General features: G+C 39.9%; 1 protein-coding gene across 1 annotated transcript in view; it reads left to right on the top strand.

The window, feature by feature from the left end:
- The first annotated feature begins 571 nt into the window (after positions 1 to 571).
- LOC149244363 (xylulose kinase 2-like) overlaps positions 572 to 24,279 on the top strand; it is a 45,469-nt gene continuing 21,761 nt past the window's right edge. The window contains exon 1 of the mRNA XM_089371519.1: positions 572 to 761. Within this exon, the coding sequence (XP_089227645.1) occupies positions 572 to 761 (190 nt within the window). The remainder of the gene's footprint in view (positions 762 to 24,279) is intronic.

Here is a 24,279-nt window from a genome sequence, read left to right as displayed (position 1 = left end):
AACTAGTTTCCAATGATTGCCCGCCACCTGCAGTGTCCTCCACTTGAATTCCTTTGTCTTTACGGGTGGCTTTGCCTCCCAGAGTTTGATGTTGGCTATTGGATGGATGGTGCATGTCTCTCGATGAGTGGCTAGAGCTCGACTCCTCCTGAAAGTTGCCGAGCGGTGGAGGTGCCTGGTTCATTTCCGGGCTGAGCTCTGGTTCGGGGCATGAGTCAGTTACCTCTTTGAAATCTACCATGATGCTGGCAATGATGAACGGCCTATTCATGGAGCAGCGAAATTGGAATTGTGCTTGCTGGGAAGAAGCAATGGAAGTGGTGTGCTGGGCAATTCCACCTGAATGCCGAACCTCGCTAGTGCCCATTCTACCTCGGCCACTGCGGGTGTCCGGGTATCTGCCAAGGAAGCGAGAAGTGGAAGAGCTTGGGGGTGGGGAGGCAGACGGGGAGGTGGAGACATAAGGGGGCAGTGATGAAGGGTGAGTGGTGCCACCCCGACTACCACCTCGCCTACACCTCATTCTATGGCATTGGCACATGATTCTCCGACTTGAAAGATGCAGCGCGCGATGAGTTACAGGGTCAGGAGGTGGGTCAAGAACAACAGAGGGGATGTTGAGGGGAACGGGAGAATTAAAATCCAGACCGGAGAGAGGGGCCGATACCTCAAAATGCAGGTTGCAAAGAAAGGAATGAGAAAAATGATGACCATTGCCGAGGTTGACGCAACAGAGGAGTCTGCAGCATCTTCCCATAGAGGTGCGAAGGCTCGGATCTATTGCAGAGGGGTGGAAAAAGAAACTGAGAGGCTGAATGGGTGAATGCAGGGGGCTTTGCTCCATATTTCTGAAATTGTAGAGAATTTCTTGGTTTTCCCAACTGGTTAATGGCACCGACCGAGGAGCCAGGACCTACCTTAATTTCCCACAGGGGAAGGCGCAAGTTGCCATAAGGATCAGCCACCTACTTGTCCGGTCGCCAATGTGCATTAATGGTTCATCTGACACCCGCATCTAGGGGGTTTTTTATAAATTTTAACTATCTCTCCTTTTTCTTTTTTATCTCCATATGTTAGTTTTTTCACAACAACATCATAAACCAATACTTAGCTATGAATCCTTGCATCTACCTGATTAAGAAGCATAGACTTATAGCTATCATATTTTGTCCAACTATTAATATGGATGAACTCACAATAATTTATAATTGGTTGATCTTCACGGTTAAGAATATTTGAATTTTTCCTGTAACATGAAATAGTAAAAGTTAAATTAATTTGGACATAATGAATCTTTTAACATTAATCAAAAATACAATTTCAATGTCTTATCATGTAAGTTGCATCCTTGAGTTTGTTTTCCCATTGAAGCTTGTCAATAACATTGCCAATTGTGTGTCTGAATGAAATATCACAAATCTCCATAATGGTGATGATGTGACTTCTACAAATCTCGCAACCGCTTTACTAGGAGCTTGACAAGTATAAGGGTCACTATCATAGTCAATGTTTGGGATATTGAAACCATGGGGAATATCTACAATAACTAGGGAATAATCCCTTTTAGGTATGAGTTTAGAAATGTCTTCATAGTCACCTTGTATTACTTGATATTGAATAGTGTCAAGCCCAATCCAAATGAAATGAGTAAGAGTTGGATCAAGTTCAACATTCCTAAGGTGCTACTTTCTCAGTCTTTTGATCTTATTTTTTTCAATAAAGCTTCTAAAACTATCTGGCGCTCCATTTTCACCCTTCCTCGTCTTTAATAAAATAAAAAAATATATGCATAAGTTATAAAATAAAAATAATATACAAATGAATAAAAATGAATGTATAAATCAACATACCTTTTTAAATGCAAGATAAAAATCTTTTACCGTTGATGTAGAACTTCAATCTGGGTAGTTGCGTACAACATCATCCCAACTATCTTCATTCAACAATTTAACCATTTGTTCTTGTATTTTCATGTAAAATTTGTGACCAAGAACAATATGTTATATTTAAAAGAAAATTATAATCTAGAAATAAGTAAAAATAATTCAACAAACTTACTTTCGAAATTTCTCAGACATTTCGTCCAGTGATAGTTCCCCTGAGTTCACACGAGATAATATATCTTTGACAAGTTTTTCATCCTTCACTCCTCAGAATGCTCTCCAAGGTGTGATAGTCATACCTTTTGGAAGTTGCTTCATTTCAGGACCTGATTTACTGCTGCTACATATCAATGGTTTAGACTTTTTGAGCTTCTGGTTTTTAATGCCAATGTTCTCCCACATGCTAAAAATATCATTAATCAATTCCCATATCTCTACAGTTCTAAATTCTAACTGGAAAATGTTATCAATATTTCTGGATATATCAGAATTTACTTTTCCACCTTTTGAATTGATTTTCTCCTGAATTTGATATCCTATTTCCATACAACATTCCTTTTGAAATCTAGAGTAACATTCATCTTATCCCCACCACATTTTTCTTCAATTTTATTATGAATAAATCTAACCCTTTGGATGAAATTCATAGAGATCCTATATTCATTATCTGTATTATGATCCCATACCAATAACTTTGCTTTTGTATCTAATAAAGCAACAAAAATGATACATTTCATTGTTTCAAAACGTGGGTTATTGGGATATTCCTCCATCAATTCCCTTTGAGCTTCTACAGATTGGTTCCCTAGAAGCACATAATAATTTTATTCAAAACATTTTGACTTATCGAATTCTTCTTTGTTGGGAACTTGAACTAGATCAACAAGAAGCACATAATTACCCACATGAGCAAATGGATTGTACCTCATCAATGTCTTCAAGTTGTGAACATGCAGGTGGTGTGGCTTTCTGATTTGATATTTAAATTATCTTTCACTTGGCTTATAGATTTGTCTCAAATTAAGCTAAAATGTATGACCACCCTCAATTAAGTTTGTCCTTTTCAAGTTATGTCGAACGGATTTTTGTTTTTTTCTAATAATGCCATCCTCTAAATCAACACCAGGTGTAATGATTTCCCTTCTTTCTTTTGAATTTTCACTAGGATCTTCACAGTTGGCCTTGACTATTTGAGAATGATAAACTTTCATTTTCTTCCTCCTATTTTCTTCTAGATAAGTAACATTCTCATCATTAACTTGAACATAGACATTCCTGGGTATTTTTACTTTTGGTCTTTTATGACTCTTCTCATTTCTAACATCAATTCTAATGTCATCCTCAGTAATGGAAACATCTTCTTCAGCGTAAGTTTCAACTTCCTCATATTCAAAAGTAACATGTTTACCTTTTCTAGATTTATCCACTATAGACATTATTTTTTGATCCCTTGGATGTAGTTTTGTAGCATCATGAATTACTATTTTTTGCTTGTTTTCCATATCTTCTTTTGACCCTGAGTAGAAACTGCTAACAACATTCATAATATCTTGCTCTATGAAATTAATGCCTCCCAACATAATTGAAAGATTTTTAGTAAAATTATGTCAAACAAAATACCATATTTCAATAAAAATTAAGTTATAAAAATAAAATGATACAGTTACAATAGCGCAAAACACATAAATACAAATAACAATACTTACCATGTCTTATGCAATGTCATTTATAATTTTCTTACACATATTTGTAGATTCCTTTGGCGTGTCATACATTAACAATGATAACTAATATTTAATCTTGTCATGTGAGGGGGGCGATTTTGTAAGTACATAAACAACTTCATTGTCCGGTATCAAACAAATGTCTATGACATTTCCCAGCACCTCATAAAGTTCACCATTGTTAGGGATATCAACATATAGATATATTTGGAGTTATTGTTCGTCTTCTCTATCTTTCATATACCATACATTTTCTATAAGCTTCACTTCTTTTGATTTCTTAAAGTATGAAATCGTCTTCTTATCATTTGAGGCACTTAATAGATTTGTAGTTATTAGCTCAGGTTTGGTTCATTCAGTAGTGTTTTTTGATGATCCACCTTTAATTTTAGCAGTCTTTGGTACAGAAAGATTCATAGAAATATTCTTTGATGCCATTTTCCTGCAAAAAATATAGACATATATAAAAATCAATAAATTACAAACAAAATAATAATTTAAATAAACAAACAAAACAAAACAAAATCTAAAAATGATAATTAATCATAAATCATAAATAATTTTGTAAAACATAACCTTTAAAAAAGAAATTAAAAATTAAAAAAATGCAGCCCCCTACCGCCTCACCCCCGCAGCCCAACGGGCCTATGGGGGTGGAGGCCCGATTCGCGCATCCCCTCCCATCCCACCTCTGCGGCCCAATAGGCCCATGAGGGTGGAGGCCTGATTTACACAACCCTTCCCGCCCCACCCCCGCAGCGCAATGGGCCTATGGGGGTGGAGGGCCGATTCTGAGAATTATCCCTCACCCTTGGCAGGTTGGGCCATGGGGGTAGGTGCTGCCAGCGGGCATGACCGAGCTCGCCACACCCACTATGGATGTAGTGGTCTTCTACTTACCATTAGGCTATCAAGTAAGCCTGGCTCATCTAAATTTTTTTATTTCTAAAAAAATTCTAAATTTCAATAATAAAAAAATAAATATTATTTTACTAGAATATGTTTTTGGTTTGATATTTTACACAAAGATAACAACCCAACTGATACATAACTACTAGTAAACTTATTGAATTTTAAAACTTGCACATAACAAAAGGGAAACTAACCTTTCAAATGTGATAATATTTCGTTGAATATGTTGTCGATAACAATATAGTTGCTCCACAAAATCACTCCAAGTCTTTTAACGAACTTTGAAAAGCCTTGATGTGATGTGAGGAATATAGATAATGAAATTTATGATATAGTGGAAATGATGGAATTATTTTACCGCACGGTGAATGTGGGATTAATTTGTTTTTATAAAAACTTTAACATATAAATCTTGTTATGGCGATATAGTAAATTATGATAAAGCGAACATTACAGAATTGTTTTACCACATGGTGAATGTGGTATTAATTTTTTTCTATAAAAACTTAACATATAATTTGTGTTATGGCGATATAGCAATTTATTTTAAATGTGTGATAGATGATATAATAAAAATTAAAAGAAACATTCAATTGTCTAGTAAGTGCTATATAGTTTAAGTAAAAATTTAATTTAGGTAAAATATTTAGTTAACAATTTTAATTTAAATATTTAGTTTAAAAGATTACTTTCATAAGAAAATTTTAGTTAAAATTTTCAATAAATTTTAGAACAAAATTATGGAGGAAAATACATGAAATGGAATTTTTGGCAGGAAAAATTTCAGCGAAACTTTTTAGAGTGAAACTTTGGGGGGGAATTTTCATTCTTTAAGTTATATATTATCATTAGGAGAGAGTTCATTTGTATCATTCAACCTCTTCTATTTGAAAGGCATGGATTTTTCTGATAGTGAAGTTTCGCTTTGTGAAACATGAACATCTTTGTCGCTTAACAACTCTATTCATAGTGATGAATATAACGGAAATTCTTCCACTATGAATAGAGAGTCAAATCTTCCACTTAGTCTTAATCCTAAGGACTATGAGAGAAGAAATGATGAAGGGAAAGATGAATAATTTCAAATAAATAAAGGGTCACGGTTTCCACTTAGTTCTAATACTATGGACTATGAGAGCAGCAATGATGAAGAGCATGATGAGGATTTTCAAATAAATAAAGAGTCACGGTTTCCACTTAGTCCTAATCATATGGACTATAAGAGCAGTAGTGATGAACATCCTGATGAATAATTTCTAATGAATAGAGAGTCATGATGTCCAATTAGTATTAATCCTATGGACTATGAGAGAATTAGTGATGAAGAGCATGATGAAGAATTTCAAATGAATAAAGAGTCATGGTGTCCACTTAGTCCTAATCCTATGGACTATGATAGAAATAGTGATGAAGATCATGATGAATAATTTCAAATAAATAAAGATTTGGGGTTTCCACTTAGTCCTAATCCTATGGACTATGAGAGTAGCAGTGATGAAGATCATGATGAAGAATTTCAAATGAATAGAGAGTCACGGTTTCCACTTAGTCCTAATCCTATGGACTATGAGAGCAACAGTGATGAAGGCCAGGATGAAGAATTTCCAATAAATTGAGAGTCACATTTTCCACCTAGTCCTAATCCTAAGGACTATGAGAGTAGTAGTGATGAAGGGCAGGATGAAGCACTTAGTCCTAATCCTAAGTTTTATGAGAGCAGTAGTGATGAAGGGCAGGATGAAGCACTTAGTCCTAATTCTAAGGACTATGAGGGAAGTAGTGACGAAGGGCATGATGAAGCACTTAGTCCTAATCCTAAGGACTATGAGAGAAACAGTGATGAAGGGAAGGATGAAGAATTTCCAGTAAGTAAGGAGTCACATTTTCCACATAGTCCTAATCCTATGGACTATGAGAGCAGCATTGACAATGCACATGATGAGGAATATCCAATAAACATCGAGTCAAATTTTCCATTTAGTCCTAATTCTACGAACTATGAGGGTAGCACTGAAGAAGAGCAAGATGAATAATATCCTCCAAGTCAGTATTTCAAAAGCATAGATGATCATAATGAGGATAATATTCCTCATAATGATGAAAAAAATTCTTATATAGATGATGATCCAATTATGGAGATGTTTCCAACAAATATTGTATTGAGGAATAGGAGCAGACCTTTTTGTATCAATCCAAAATGTTCTAGTTATACAAGGGGTGGAGAAGAATATATGATGAGAAGAAGTTATATCAGTGCTCTCATTTCAATTGAATGTTGTCAAAAATATTTCTCGAAACATATGGATTTCAAGTTTGCATTGGAGAAAAGGAAGAGATATTTTTCAAAGAATAAAAGCATGCAAAAATATATTTATTGGGGTGCATGCAATCTACATTGTCAGGTTATGATTATCATATTGGATTTTTATTTATTTGTAGAAAGACTTTCAGAATGTTTCACTCAATGGGTAATTTTCGTCTCTCAAGAATCCAAGAAAATTTGGAAAAGGATCCCACATTTTATTCAGAAGTACGTCATAAACGACAATTTGGGCCATTATCAAATACTAAAATGTCATGGATGAAAGACTTATTTTCAAAGCATGGAGAGTGTATGCCAAATAGAGATACAATACATATTCCAGATAATTTCTCAAGACGAGAAATCTACAACTTATACAAATAATATGCAGAAGGTGATGAAGGAAATGGTCGATTTACTACATATCAATATTTTTTGAATATATGGAAGAAAGAATTCAACAATCTTTGTATTCCTAAGAAGACAAGGATGGGGATTTGTAGTATATATGCTTCTCTTAAATGAAAAAGGGATAGATGTGAAGGAGACAAAAGCAGTAAGCATTCATAACATTAATTTTTAAAATTATATGGTCATCAACTATGAAAAGGTATTTATTAATGACTTTCTTTTATGTTGTGTAGATTCCATTGTCAAAGCACTTCAAGGGCATCGCGAACAACAAACAAGTGAAAGGAAAAAGTTGTACAAGCATCAAAAGAAGTGTTATGATAATCAAAATAAATATTTGGATTTGATAATTGATGGTATGGACCAGAAGAAAACACTTCTACCACATTTTGTTCACACACCCAAAAATTTACAGGAGGAAAATTTTATTCAGTGTCACTTGGTTGGTTGTATGGTCTTCAATGGTAAATTGTTGCCAAGGGTATACTTCATAGCTCCAAATATTCATAATGATGCAAATCTGATAATAACCATAATTCATGATGTGCTTTCTCATTGGTCTGGTAATCTTCTTGAAGTTTTGTATCTACAATTGGACAACACTTGTCGCGAAAACAAAAATCAGATTGTTTTTGGATATCTAAACATGGTTGTTGAATTGAGAATTTTTCATTAGGTAAAGGTTGGTTTCCTTCTTGTTGGGCACACTCATTACCATATTGATCAGATGTTCAGTTGTTTTTCAGTCACAGTGAGGAGGAAGGAAGTTGGTAGATTGCCATCATTAATTGAATGTGTTAAGAAATCATACATGCTAGAGCCTATTTTTGATGTGTTGGAAGAAACTATTGACATGCGAAGGTTTATTCTAGGATCTCATGGTGAGGAGAAATGCATTGAACAAATTAATGACATTAGCTTCCAACATCATTTTCATATCAAAAAGATTTATGGGAAAACACTAATATGGGGAAAGAATTATTCATCTACTGCAGAATTGGTACCGTTATCAGGTTTGGAAATTTTCAAGTTCATTCTAGATCATCCAATATTTGCATCAAATATATTGTTATTACAATCAATTGTTGAAGTTCATAATGCAAGCAGGTAGAATACAGATATAAATTATTCTAATTGCCTGGAAGAAATTAAAAAATGTATTAGATATACATATGAGTACTTTGATATTGTTGATTTAATTTTGTGGGAGTCTTTTTTCAATAATCAAAGTGATATCATTTCAAGAACAAGAAATGAAGATATACCTTTGAAAACTCCATTTATTTGGCCACAAAATATGTGAAATGAACATGAAGAAAGAAACATTGTTCAACGGCAACAATCTCAAGTGTTCGACATGGAATCCCCCCCAACGCATGTTTTGGGGATCAAAGCCCAAGTTTTTATCCAATATTATTGTAATGCTCTGCGAATTACGGGCGCAAAGTGGGAAAAGCATGACAAAGTCACAGGGTTGTCCACCCTAGTTTTGTAATGTAATGTTGGCTGGATAGACCTACCCATGGTCCGCGAACCATGGGATTGTATAAATAGAGTGAGGCTCTAAGTGTAGAGAGGAAGTAGAGAGATAGGAAGAGTCTAAGTGACTAAGTGTATTGTGTCTTTAGGTTGTAGAGTAGGAGAAGGCTCTACATCTAAGTGTGCAGAGGCCTAGTAGTCTACAGCTCAGTGCACGGACCCCTGCAACTGAGTGCACAAGGCGGATTCGAGTCTATAACCGAGGAAGGAATTAATAAAGAGAAGTTTGTTGTCAATTTGTGTATATGTTCTCGAGTTAATGAATGAATGATATAATTTGAAAATATATTGTGTATTTACTGCGCACACCTGTATGAATGGTTTATGTTGTTAAGTATAATTTAAAGCATGCAAGTAGGATAAAATAATCAACTAACATTGAAATACCAAACACTCATCCCCCGAGTAGGGCTATGTGAAGGCAGTATATTAGGTTGCGAGGTACGAGAAAGTGCGCAAAGCGACTTGCGTGCAAGGTTGAACCGCGGACCACTTGAACTCATCAGACATCTCCAGAGTGTGGAAACCTGTTCTATCACCCTCACATACTACTTCAGGTGAGACCTCAATCTGCGCTCTGCAGACTATTGCGGAAAGCGCCAGTAGTATCGGGATTTGTTTGCCTAACTTAACTCTGAACCTAGTTCAGGCCCCAATAAGCCAACAAATGGTTCTATTGCTAGGACCTGGATTTGCATAAGAGATGTATGATGTTGTATCACTGGAATCCAACAAAGAAAGGAATTGAAGAGTGGTTGGACAAAAAGATTCACGAGTTCGCAGCATAGGAAAATAGGAATCTGCAGTTATCAAAGGAAGAGTGGTTAGATTTCTACTTATATATAGAGATCCACTAAATTTTCTTTGCATCATTTCCCTCTGAGCTGTACAAGTGGATCGTAAAGCTAGCAGATAGTGAAGGAAGGTGTAGGCTCGACAAACCTATTGTGTGGACTCCAGAGTTGGTGCACAGACTGGAAGCATCGAAAGATAAATCGCACATGCTGTGGACCATTGCCTCGATCGAATTATAGGAGGGTTTATCACCAAGTTCACGGTAAATACTTCAGTCAGCTATAGCAAGGTGGAATGACACTTCCTCAAAGGACCACAAGGTAAGTATGTTAAATCTTTGAACACTTGGATTAAAATGCTACTGTGTGAAAAGTGGGTTATGCGAATAAATTGATGTTTGGGGCTACTTGGAGTGGGAGGATCTATAGAAACGAAGGTACCGCAGAACTAGAGTCTAGCCCCTTGATTTCACCTCCGTGGGAAAGCAAGGAAGAGCCCACGAATGTTTCACCAAGAAGTGCAATCAGTCTGATAAAACAGCGATTTCCACGCATACCATCCCCACCTACACCACTACCATTTCCACCATCTTCACCCCTGTGTTCACCCACACCACCTCTACCACCACCAAAGTTCAATATGGTGAGCACGATAAAGTTGTTGGTGTTCAAAGGAGTACGGAACGAAGATCCAGACCAGTTTTTGTTCATGGTAAAGGCTGTATGGGAAGCACAAGGAGTCATGGATGACAATATAAAGAAATCAACAATGGTCAGTGCTTTGTAGGATCGCGCACTATTGTGGTACATTAAGCATTCCAATGAAAGTCCAAACACAGGGATCGCGGACATCCAAGCAGTGCTAAACAGGGAATTTAGCAAGCCAAAATCAGAGACATAGTCGATTATTGGATTTAAGGAAATCACGATGCTTCCAGGTGAGACTCACTGGGAGCTAGATTAGAGACTGAAGTGTATGATTCGTGAATCCAACATGACCTTGACTGATGGGCAACACCACGCATGGTTTGTAGCATCACTAATGCCGCATCTAAGGAACATGTTGTCACAGCAGAAGCTATCCACTCAGGCCAAGGCCTTGGAGATCACAATCAGACTGCATGAGACCCCAATACAAGATCCTAACCTGGGAGTCCAACAGATCCACGCACAGTTCAAAAACTTGTGCCTTGAGATGCAGAGTTTGAAATAAGACAGGATGACTCGCCCAAAAGTGCACGAGGAGTTATGGTGCGTAAAGTGCAAAGGTAGGGACATGACAAGGACCATTGTCCAGTATTCATGAACTACCTGGGGGGAGGAGGACCAATGCCATTGAGACCGAAGGCACAAGTAGGAATGAGTGTGGCGCCTGCATTATGGTGTGTGATTTTTCAGATAGGAGGAAAGCATGCTACAAATAACTGCCATCTATTACAGAAGTATATGTAGAGTTCCCAGCAGTTGTTTTGTAATTTCTGCAGGTCAGTAGGCCATGATGAGCGTACCTGTAGGAGTTATGAACTGATGATGGATCAGGCTTCTACCTACAAAGTTCAAACTGAAACACGGGCTCTCAATCAAAATGCAGGGATGGCGCGCACTGGATTTCAGGGGCGTGTACGAGGTCGAGGTGGAATGGGACCCGGAGGGGGTTGCGGACAACTAATCTGTTACAATTGCAGAGGGCCAGGGCATTGTGCCCGCGATTGCACAAGTCTGACGAGACCATCATGCTTATATTGTACCCAGTTTGATCATGAGATGGAGGACTGTACCATGCTGATAGTGAGGTTGCATGATAAAGGAGCACTCCAACCTCCCCAAACTCAGAACCTGCAAATGATGAGTTCTGAGCCGCATGAGGAAGACCCGAATGTAAATATCGTGCTCTGAAGTGGTATTACGATAAGAGATGACAAAGGCAAGTAGCCCGAAGAGAGTGCCTAGGTTTGCAAGGCTCCAACAAAGGAACCAGAATTTTATTTGGAGCGCACTAAGCTAACATTCATGGAAGCTAAGAAGAGTTTCGTGATGCATCCACTTCAAGAAGTAAAGACAAACTAGAACCAAAAATGGACCTATCAATGCTCACTACATTTTTGCAGACATACATGAAGCTGCTGCATGACAGCAAAGCTATGAAGGGACTGCAAGAGCTCACCACTAGATGTGTTGGCACCACACCAAGAGAACCGCGTGTAGTCCGGAAGCTCGGGAAGCACACAACGCAAACAGGAAGGGAGATGAGATTGACTGTGCAGATCGGGTAATATGAAATGGATCAGGTGATTTTGGATCTAGGATCGGACGTGAACGTCCTACCAAATAAAACATGGGAACGCATGGGCAGGCCCGCTTTGCAATGGTCTCCTATTCAATTGCGAATGGTGAACCAGAAAAAGATCCTACGCTTGCATATTTCAAAGTGATAGAGATTGTTGATGAAATAAATCCCTATCCCACGCTACTAGGAATATATTGGGCCATGGACACGAATGGAGTGATAAATCTAAAGAAGCGCAAGATGATTTTCGAGAAAACGTCACTACTCGTAGCGGTACCTTTAAACCCTATGGAAGGGTCGTGCTACACAAAGCCAGTGCGCAACTACGACAACGATGACAATCTAGACTATATCTACAAGATAACCATGTGAGAGGAGGATTGGGTGAATCCAACAGCGGATGATAGGATTTCGTGGGAGCGCAAAAGCTCCAGCACCTCAGATTCGGCCGAGGAGATAGAATGATGGTAGAACCAGTTACACGAGGTAACCACACTCAACTGCAACATGATGACAAGGTCACTGCACTGCATGGAAACAGAGGCAAGAGATCTGCCTATGTATAATGGACTAACCAAGGTGTATGATTTCCTAAACCAATTTGAAAGAGAAGTACCAGAAAAACAGTAGTTTGACACTCTGAAAAGGTTACTGCGTGCTACGCCCGCAAGATGGTGGGGTACACATGAAAGAAGTTTTGAGGACTGGCGGGAATGCAGAAGGATGATGCTCATGCAATTTGGAAAGTCTCAGCTGTGGATGAAAGCTGGGTATGACGGACAAAACAGCCAACACGCCCACCTCTCTAGATGGGTACAGGCATATGGTATGCAACCTACACAAACGCACACCATCTTCGCGATAGGAAACACGACCAACAAGCAGGATAGGGCAAGACGATGGTGCAAACGATGAAGTATGATAATACCAAGCATGTAGAAGATTATCCATGTGGAAGCCTTTGACAAAGTCTGTGAAGTACTTGTTATAGGGAAAAGTGTCTATTTAGAACTGCTCTATCGCACTAAGGTGTGACAGCTGCCTTAGAAACAAACAGAGAAAAATTACTTTTGTATTTCCTTTATGAATTATAGATAGAAAGGAATAGAAAGAACCAACCTGTGTCTTGCGCTAATCCTTTGATCCAATCCCTCTCTTCTTTGATAGTCTCCAGCTACCTGCTCCCTTGCATGCCCAGCTTCACAAAGTACCTGTAAGATCACAGAAGCAGAACACTATACAAAGACACGGATCTATATTCATAAACAACTTAGGATCATATTTAAGTTAACCATACAAATGTAACCAGCATCAATGATACAAAAGCATGGAGGAAAACTGAAATAGTTTTTATTGATAAACAAGAAAAGATCCAGGAGGAGTTACAACCAGTGGTTCCGACCCAGCATCACCCTCCCAACAAAGAAGCCCCTCTTCACCTCAAACAAAGCATAAATCACCCAACAATCTGATGTTTGTCTCTAGAAACCAACAACAATTCCTTACAATATGCAAAATTCCCGCCTTCTGGATCTCTGGGATGAGGGATCCATATATAGATATGTGTAAGGAGGATGAGTCAGCTTGTGATTTGATTAGTGTCTTCTCTCTGTCAGTTCTTGCTTCCACTTGGATACTGAGGGCCTCTTACTCATCCTTGGTCGAATTCAGTGAGGCAAGTGTCACAGGAGAAGATTCTGGAAGCTTCCATTGCCTCTCCACCTCGCGGAATGACACTGCCATTTGTCATTTCTCACCCATCGCACCCTACAAAAGGGATTTTTGAAATGCAACGCACCCTCACAGTGTATTTAGGTGCAATGCAACGCACTTAGCCAGTGGAGCAGTTGAAATGATCCTGTTTTGACCAATTCTGAGCAGTTTCTGGTGGAGAACTTCTGGGAGAAGCTGTAATCTGTTGACCTTGTTCCTTTAGGGGTTAGAACAACACTTTTAGGGACTTAGGAGCCCTTGGTTTAGGGACATTTCATGCTTGGATTTGTAGGGCACAAAAATGTCTATAACAGTTGCCCCCTAAAGTATGAGGCCGTTAACCTTTTGGTGTCGGGTGAAATGCTTTATTATGAGGATCCGAAGTTCTTTCAATGCTGGGAGGAGACCTGTAATAAGATACAATACAATACATTATCTTCATACTGTTTTCATGATCTAGCTGAGGCGGGCATTCCCATGCTCAGCTTTATAAATTCATTTTCATGTACATAGGACAGACAATCGTCTGATTGTAGACTGATGATTCTGATAGAGCCATCATCCTTTTGGTAGGATGATTATCTGTGCTGCAATGTTGTACATTAAATGTCTTTATTTCCCTGAATATATATCACAGCCCGGATGGATGAAACTAGATCCGGGGTCTTCAATCTCGTTCGATCTTCACTCGAAGTACAAGTCGATCCATGTGAGAAATGTTTTGAAGTCGAACATGGAAAGACATCGCTTGATTACCAGTCAATGATGTAAACTGTTAACAAGCTGGAGAGGAATCACCGATAATGATAATGATCCTCAAGGTACTGCAGTACAATTCACATGGCGTGAATAAGGGACTTGGCGTCGAACACCACGCAAAATCTTTCGGTTGAAGGCCATTGATGTAAACCTGTCGCCGGAAGTGAGAAACTTGCCATTGAGGTATGCAAGCTTCAAAGTACTGAATGGGGTGTTCCTAGATCAACTTCTTGGATAATGAGCTGATGTCGACAAGAAGTGATCCGTCACAGGAGGGCCTTAATGAATCCCACATCAATGACACGGAACGGAGCAAATGAATTTGATGGAGGTGAAAACGATCTGATGATATAAGGTTCAGGGTGGCGGTCATGAAAGAATGGAGTATAATGTATGGTAGTGGGTGAGACATAGGTGACTTCTCTGGATGACTTCCCTTGAACATATCGGCGACACTGATGTGATGGATTGGTAGCATTAACCCCAAATTTGGATGGTATGGCGTGACCATGGTGATGTGACCGGTGAATGAAACAACCCAACCCAACTCGGACACGGAGTGGAAGTGTCATGTTCAAGAGCGACTTGCTACCAACAAAGTTTCTTTGAGTTTTCTTCCCAATTTTTCCCCACTCATTGCTGACCAGTACCTCTTTATTTTTGTCAAGCTTGAGGAGGATAACATATGCTTGTTCTATAATTTTCCCTTCGGGAAAACCCATCGCTACGTTTTAATGAGCCTAGCGATAGTGAAACTCGTTCTCGTCTAAAGACAAGTTTGTCGCTATTAATCTTTTTAACGAGTTTAACGACAAAGATAACTTGGTCCTTTTCAATTTTAGAGAGTCTGAAAAGGAACGTAAAGGTAACTCCAAAACTCCTTTTTCGTCATCTAATCCCTTAATTCCGAAAAAGTATAAAACAATACAGAAGGGATGAATTTTCGATAGTTTTAACGAGCCGAACAAAACAAGCACTTGATCTTTTTGTGTAATAATCCCTCAGGTCCAAAAAGATTAAAATCTAGAGGAGGGATAGCACTTCCTATCCCTTTAACGAGCTGGAGAGGCCAATGGCTCGGCAATATTTTCATATTTTACGAGTCAGTTGAAAAGAGCTTAAAGGAGGCTCGTCTTTTGAGGAACGAGTGATAAAACGGGTAGCAGCTGATTCCAGGTAAGGTTTGGAATTTTCCAATCACGGCAGTGTCACAAGGATGGCTAGTGAAATCACTCTTCGCAGCTGTTCCTCAAAATGGGTAAACAATCAAATGGAGTTGAATGATCAGCCAATGAAAAAGTGGAGGTGAAGGTGCAAACACGACCAAGGCTTTAACGGCTGAAGTACTACATTCACGATGGTTATTTACCGGGGGAATAGTTCATTTTTTAATGAGCTTAAACGCGGGTGGAAACATTTTCTCATGTCTTATGTTTATTTTTTAACGAGCTTGAACTATGTGCTAAAACTGCTCGATTAGATGGTCTTGTTTTGATTTTACCATAAATAGCTTTGTCCTTTCAAAGATCGTACTGTACTTTCAACTGCTTCATCAAACTAGTGAGAAATGAACAATATTTGCTTGAAAACAAGTTAGAACACTAATATTTTACTTTGAACTACGTAAAAGTAATGAAAAAGTGTCTTTTACCTCTCATTTTACCATTTCATTTGAACTTGGTCTATTGGAGCTTTGGAGGTGCTTTGCCCCCTCGATTTTCATCAGCTGATTTCGAGAGATTCTGTGGACGATTCTCGGCACCGTCTAGACCAGGTAGGAGCTAAACCTGAGCTCTTTCATTTCATGGTTTCCATTTTGCATTTTGAGCTTGATTCCTAGCTTTTCTGAGTCCCTGGGGTTTAAAGAACTCGTTCTGCCATCAGTGCACCCTCAGTGCATCGAAAACTGCGTTGAATGTTGGCCTGTCTAAAGGCTATTTGACATTCAATGCACCTAGAACACTGCTGCAGGTGCGTTGGGCGCAAAAAGGGAATTTGATGCACAATTTTTGATGGAATGTTTGCCTGTTTCTCACCAAAATTAGGACCTAACTCCTCTCTTGTTTGTTTTTCAGAGATCTTTGGAGTAAGATGACCATTACATGGCGAGAATGTGAGCATGAAGAAGAGGACATGCTTGCCCTACATGATCCAATTACAGTGAATGCGCTGCGGAACTGTGGCTTGCTGAAGTTCTTCCGCATTTCTAGCATGAGACAGCAGATCAATTTACTGCAGTATTTGCTCGATGCTTCGGATCCTACCAATCAGGTTTTCCAGATCAGGGGCAAATCTATCCCCTTGACTGTAGTAGACATCTATTTCTTGACTGGCTTGTCGAGGCGGGGTGCCCCCATCTCTTTTTCAGGTTCGGCTCGAGGAGGCGATTCTGTGAGAGATTATGTCCGCCGGTACTACAGAGAAGGATCTCAACCGAGTAAAGACGGCAAGATCATCATCTGTGATGTCGCTGACAGGTCCCTTAGGACTATTCTGTTTACTTTTGGTAGGATGGCCGGTGGTGCGGCTCTTCATGTAGCCACCCAATCTTACATGCAGCATGCCTTGGAATGCCTCCAACCGAAGTTGTTCAACTGGTGCGACACAATACTTCTTGTGATGAAAGAACAGTTGACCAAGATAAAGAGCGGGAGGTTGAAGAACTTTGGGTATGGTTCTATTTTGACCGCCTTTGCCTTGGAGAAGATACCACTGATGCAGTCGCAGTACATTGCACTCGATTTACCTTCTCCTACTGAACCACGTATGCAGAGATGGGTTGACCATATGTTTAGGCATGCTGGCCAGTCTCAGATTTCATTTTCTAATACCTTCTTCAGGTGGTTTGATCGTCAGGAGATGGTTTATTCTAAGTATCCATACGTTGGCATGGACTTCCAGGGTGATCCAGATTTAGTACTGCCGGATGGCGAGCAATGGGGCACCATTGGTAAAATCTTTGACCATATTCCTGTTTATCGTTTTTTGTTTATAATTTCCTTGTGCTTTATTCTATCAAAACTTTAATCAAACTCATGTGTACATGCAGATGTTGGTCCTGTTCATCCAGTAGTTCGCCTGAGAGTACCAGCTGCTGCCCCAGCAGGAGAGGCCATCGGAAGGGCTATTCTTTGTGACCTCGATGTGGCCGAGACTCTCACAGAATTACAGGAGCAGGTTGAGGGCCTCACTCTCGGTATTCCAGATGTGAGGACCGACAAGCTACCTTTGCAGTTACAGCGGTATACTACTGGTGTGCCCAGACGATGGACTCGTCTCTTACGCATGATCGCACAGGCTGTGACTTGCTATCACGAGCATCATTAGACTAGGGTGCCCCCTAGAATTTTGAGTTTTTGGGTCATTTGACCGATTTTGTCTTGGTTACAAAACATTATGTGTAAACCATAAACAGTTATATATATATTTTTGATTTTCGGAGTTTTATTTTGGTTGAGCTACATGATCCACATGCAAAACTTTGATGGTGTGTTTCTTTTTACAAATGTTGCAAATGTCTATCTAACACATAGTTTGCTAATGAGTCAGTTAATGTGTTTAAGTTTCTGGAAATATGTTGATATTGAATAAGATCAAAGTGTCTTTCCAAAATCTTAACCCTTAGGAACATGCGATAAATAGCTGGGTTTCGGACGGAATATATACCATTGAGTTATAGTATTACGAGTTGTGAGTCTAGCCTGACAATTAGTTGGCGTATACCATGTGTGATGGCATCAGAGAGAAGTTCTATCAACGCGCTATATTCAGCGATGTTATTTGTTGATCGACCAATACATACACCTCTGAAACTTACTAACTCGCCGCTTGGATCAAAAATGGCCCAGGCTGCAGAGGATAGGTTCCACGAACTACGACTCGCTCCGTCGGCATATCCAACACATGACTCCAATAGGTTTGACATCTGCAACAAATGTAAAAAGTAGATTACTTGACCAAAATAAACACTTTAGCGAAAACAAAAATATAACAAAAGCACACAGGTTACCATTACGCATAGTAACGCTTGAGGTACAACCCATTACGAGGTTGTGCCAGCGGAATTCCGTCATAATCCATTAACTTGTAGGCTCCTTTTGCTAACACTCGTTTAACAATATAGGGGTCCATCCATAGAGACTTAAATTTACCTGCTCCCAATTTATCGGATTCTTGGTCGTAAAGCAAGACTAAGTCACCTTCTGAGAAGACACGGGGTTTGACATTTTTGTCGAACTGCGCCTTGACTCATTTCTTATGGGATTCATTAGCCAAAGCGACATCACGACGGGTTTCATCCAATTGGATTAATTCCAAGAAACGAGCTTCTTCTTCTGAAGTTCTGGGGAGGAGATCAATTGTGAGTTTGAGAGACAAGATTTCACACTAGATTGGTAAGACTACTTCCAGGCCATATACCAGTTGGAAAGGTGTGAACCCATTTGCATTCCTTACCGATGTTCGGTAAGCCCACAAAGTTGAGTACAGGATTAGGTGCCATCTTCTTTTGTGAACTCCAATCATCTTTTGCAGCATGCGTTTGAGGACCTTGTTGATTGCTTCAACTTGTCCGTTGGCTTGCGAATAATATGGAGTAGAGCTGTCGTGAGACAACCCTAGTTTGGCAGCTAATTCGACCATCATGTGATTGAAAAAATGTGATCCATGATCTGTGACTATAGCCTGCGGCACTCCGAATCTGGCGACTACATGATTAAAAAAGAAGAGGGCAGCTGTTTCACCAGTATTATCTAATGTAGGCATTGCCTCGGCCCATTTGGTAAAATAGTCAACTGCGACTATGATGTACCCATGTCCCCCGGTCGAGGTGGGGTTACATGTCATGAAATCGATGCCCCATTTGGCGAATGGCCCAACAGCAACTATTGGTTGCAGCGGTGCGGGTGGTCTTCTGGTTTTGCTATCGAAAATTTGACAAGCATGGCAACTTCTGACTGCGGTTATGCAATCTTTGAACATTGTTGGCCAGAAGTATCCTACTCATAAGATTTTTTGTGCCGTAGCATATCCAGATTGATGTCCCCCACACGTGCCTGAATGACAATCATTCAGGACTTTTTCAGCCTCCTCATGGGTGAGGCACCTTCTCAGAACTGTATCGATACCACGACAGTAGAGTGTATCACCGACGATCATGTAGTCTTTTGCTTGGTATCGAATACGTTTTTGTTCAGAGTGGGAGGTGTTTGGCCTGTATTTTTGAGTTTGGAGATAAATGATTATATCTCCATACCACTCATTGCTTGCAGATATCAGAAACAAACTTTCATCCACGATTGTTTCTTCTGATGTGTCATCGTTGGACGGCGATGGGAAATCGCACAATAATTCTGCGAAAACTAGAGCTTTCTTTGACTTGGATTTTACAAATTCCAAATCAAGCTCTTGTAGGATTGCTATCCATTTTGAATATTTGCCCCCAAGCAACTGTCACGACAGTATATAAGTCATGGGGTTACAATCTGACAGAATGGTAGTTTTCCGAAAGAGGATATAGTGTCGAAATCTCTGTATCGCTTGAAGAGCTGTGAGTGTTAGCTTTTCAACGTAAGAATATTTGCTTTCTGTATCATTTAAGTTTTTACTTAAATAATATATAGGATGTTCAATTCCATCGACTTCTTGAACTAAAACCATTGCAATGGTTGTATCCGCTACAGCCAGAAACAGGTTAAAATCTTTTTGATAATCAGGGGCGTACATTAATGATGCTTTCATTAGGGAATCCTTTAAAGCATCAAAGGAAGCTTGCGCAACCTGATCCCAGACAAAGGGTACCTCCTTTTTCAAAAGACGTGTATAACCTTTAGCAAGTTCTGCGTAATTTGGAATGAACCTCCTCAGAAAGTTCGCTTTCCCTTGGAGTTTCTGAATCTGAAGCAAATTCTAAGGTGGAGGCAAATTTATGATTGCCTGGACCTTACATGGGTCAAGACGAATCCCATCCTTCGAGACTAAAAATCCAAGTAAACAGCCAGAACTGACGCAAAATACACATTTGTGTGGATTGAGTCGTATCTTGTAGTGTCGGCAACGTAGAAATATCGCTCTTAAATGCTGCGGGTGATTAGTCTGCTTTCGCGAATGAGCCGGAAGGTCATCGAGGTATGGTTGAACGATGTTTTTGATGTCATGGAAGGCATAATTCATAGCCCTCTGAAACGTCACCCTTGCGTTCTTTAAACCAAAGGGTAATTTTTGATATGCGAATGTGCCCCACGGACAAATAAATGCAGTCTTTGACTGGTCCTGCGGGCAGATATTTATTTGATTATACCCGGAGAATCCATCCATGAATGAAAAGATTTTGCATCCAGCGCATTCATCAATTATCTGGTCAATGAAGGGTGTAGGGTAGTTGTCTTTTGGACAAGCTTGATTTATATCACTATAGTCGACGCACACTCTAATTGTTCCTTGTTTTTTCATAACAGGGACAATATTCGATACCCAATCGGTTAGAGGAACCGGGTAGATGAAACTAGCATGGAGAATTTTTTCAACTTCTACCTTAATGGCAGCGGCTTTCTTGGGGTGCACCTCCCATAGCCGTTGTCGTACTGGTTTGACATCTGGATATGTCTTAATTTCGTGTTCAACGATACTCGAGTCAATGCCTGGCATTTCATCATATGACCAAGCAAAGACATCTCTGAATTCGCGAAAAAGAGTGTTATATATCTCTAGTTCTGAAGGAGAACAACATTTGCTGACATAAATATTCTCTACAATATCTGTTTTAGTCGAGATATTTATGGCGATAGTCTCTTCAATATTGGACAAGTTTCGCTCGGAATCCACCGTGTTTACAGTATTTGATAGGAATTCAAAAACTGAAGGATGACACAGGTCATCTTGATTATCTTCTCCACAATCCAGAAGAAGGGAACGATGGTGGGAATCATTCCATGGTGTCCCTTCAATTACCATAGATCGGACAATTCCTTCGTCGGTGACATGCACTCGCGACCAAGGATCTGAAAGGGTACCATATTCTCTAGACCTATCTATCCAAACGCTTGATGAGCGTTGATTTGGGTTTGCCTCCCATGCTAGGAACATTGATTGCTATAATATTTCCATTGGGCTTGGGGGCAAAACCACTGCATGATCCATGTCGATATCGTTTTCTGAGATCTTTTTAGAAGATATCATGTTGCAGGTTCCTATCGACGCTACTTCCACCAGATTGATTGGAGGTGGAAGAGAGAAAGTTCCCATTAGTATAGGATCTTTTAGTAGGCCTACTCCGATATTCTGAAGCGAATGGGGGCTTCCATGGATCATGGGAATGCTTCCAGTAACTTGAGAACCATTGGGGAGGAAGTTTTGTTGATCGAAGATTGTAATCCCTCCTTGAAAGGGAAATGCAATCTTTCTAAAATAGGTCGACACAACAGCTGCCATGGCATATATCCATGGTCTTCCTAGTAGGATGTTGTAATCAAGTTTCCCATCGATGACTTCAACATCTATTTCTACTGTTTTCCCTCCTAGTTCGACTTTCAAGTTACTTAGGATACCATATGGGGTATATGTCCTTCCATCGAATGCTTTTAATGTCGTCGAAGATCGCGACAAGGTTGGAGATCCTAAAGTCTTCCAGCAACTCATCGACATAATGCATGTAGATGCCCCCTCATCAATAATCGTTCGATGAACAGTTTTGTTGAGGGCTTTCACTTGAACAAGGAAAGCTAGTTGAGCTGGTAATTGAGGATCGTATCCTTTATGATCGAAGGATACAAGATTGGAATCCTTTGGGTCAATCCCACCAATGGCCAATAATAAATCCTGCCTTTGGGATGGGCAATTTTGTAGTACTTCAAGAGTCAACATAGCGGATGGCGATTGGGCCAAATCTTCCACTATATTATAATGTTGTGCCGCTCTAGCACGGGGATTAGACGTCGACTTGTGTACTACTTCCTTTGGCGGTTTTATTGTCAATTCAGGGATGATGGGCGGTGCAACTTCTGTCGAAGTTGTTGTCGAACTACTAGGTTGATCTTTATCCTTGTTGTTCAACAGTTGTGGATTCCCATAATCTTTGTTCCTTGTCGATATCAAAGCATCATTTTGCTGTTTTGAAACCGACAACATTAGCACTTGAGACGGGGAAGCATTTCCACTTTCAACCAGATTTGTTCCTGGATTTGGAAACGGATCAGTTAACACTACGGAGGTTTTCGAATTCTTGAAGAATTTCTTAAGCTCAGCTCTGTGTGGACAATGCGCCGTCCAATGATCCTCATCGCATATAAAGCATGGATTTTTTGGTTTCCTATCTCTAGGTGGGTTTGAAGAAGATTTTTTAGGTGATGATTCCTACTGTTTCTTCTTCTTCCCTTTGCCTTTTTTCTTGCTTCCTGGTTGTTTGGTTTCTTTTCCTTTATCTGTCGATACGGCATTTACTTCCGAAGCAAGAAGTTTGTCTTTTGCATTTTGACCTGAAATCTTACGAGCCTTTTTGGATGTAGCCTTTGTTGATTTCGTGTCTGTCGTGCCAATCACACCATCGCCGGCATGAGAGTCATTGTTTGATTTAGGAGGAAGAGGAATTGAGAATTCCGGTCTAGGGGCGTCAGGTATTTTATCGTAGAGCGTGCCGGACTGAGTGTAAATCAAGTCCAGATATTGCGCACGAGCAATAACTTGCTCTTCTGTTACGACTCCCCCCTTTGCCACATCTTCCGTGATGGAAGGCAGTAATGACTTGATAAACCATTCAGCTAACAGCTGATCGGGGACATACGTTTTTACCATTCTACGACGACGTCGCCACTCATGTATATGATCAGATATGTGAGTGGCCGTTGTCTGTTTGAAATTGGTAAGAAGTTCTGTTCCTGTTTCGTACCTTATTGGTAATTGAAAATGGGTTAAAAAGGTTGTGGCTAAGGTACTGAAGTTGTCGAACGAAGCTCTAGGAAATTCGATGTACCATTTTGCCGCCGGACCCATTAACGTCCTCTGAAAGAGGCGAAGTCTTATCAAATCATCATTTAGGGTGTTTGATGAACACCATAGATGAAAGGTCATCACGTGATTCGATGGATCTTCACCCGGATTTCCATTAAATTTAGGAATATCTTATGGAAGTTTATGCGGAATCGCTGGCCACCAAGGGGCGTAAGCAATTGGATCGTTTGTTAACCGATTTAAATCAGGTAACTCTAAAGTTGCCACAAAGGGTAACTGTTGGTTCAGGTTAGGTGAAGCATACGCAGGGTAAGATGGGATTGCCTGAGCAGTTGCTCTTTGCATACCAGCATAATGCATTTGCTGCTGGTATGTTTGGTAAGGTTGGTGGACATGACCATTGTAAAATGGTTGATTTTGACCGTTTTGAATGTACGGCTGTCCACTGTTAGCAAAGATTTGTTGCTCAGAACCTTGGTATACTTGTTGGAATTGCGGTTGTTGGTATTGCACCAGCCATGGTTGTGAAGCCATGTGCTGTTGCCCGATACTAACAGTTTGACCAAGATGAGGGGTAATTGTACCCGTCTGAACCTACGGCGCTCCACTAGTCGGCGATTGTGATTGAGTCGCAGGGTCAAGGGGTTGTTGCATTACAACCTGAGAAACCTGAGGTTGGCATACAACAGGAAATGCTTGCGACACCGTCACAAGAGCTGGCGTAGTCGGGATATTCAACATAGGTATGCATTGTTGCATTGAGTACACAACTCTTGGTTGTTGAGGTAGTATAGGTACCCAACCACTTGAGGTAATTCCAGTATAACCCGAATGTTGTTGTGAACTCCTGCATGGATATCCTCCCGGAGGGGATAATGAAAGGGTGTACTGCCCCCCATACAGTGGTAATCCAGAACTCAAGGGAATTGTTTGCCCTTGGGGGCTGGATTGCCCAAATTGACCTCTAAATGGATCAATTTGTTGAGACTCAACATAAGAGTTTCCGGATATT

This window comes from Pinus tabuliformis, chromosome 8 (genome assembly GCF_031772625.1).
Source record: "Pinus tabuliformis cultivar Carrire ecotype Pingquan chromosome 8, CPIR1, whole genome shotgun sequence".
Classification (NCBI taxonomy): domain Eukaryota; kingdom Viridiplantae; phylum Streptophyta; class Pinopsida; order Pinales; family Pinaceae; genus Pinus; species Pinus tabuliformis.
The sequence above is the reverse complement of the archived record's forward strand: the minus strand, read 5'-3'. Positions and strand labels throughout refer to the sequence as shown.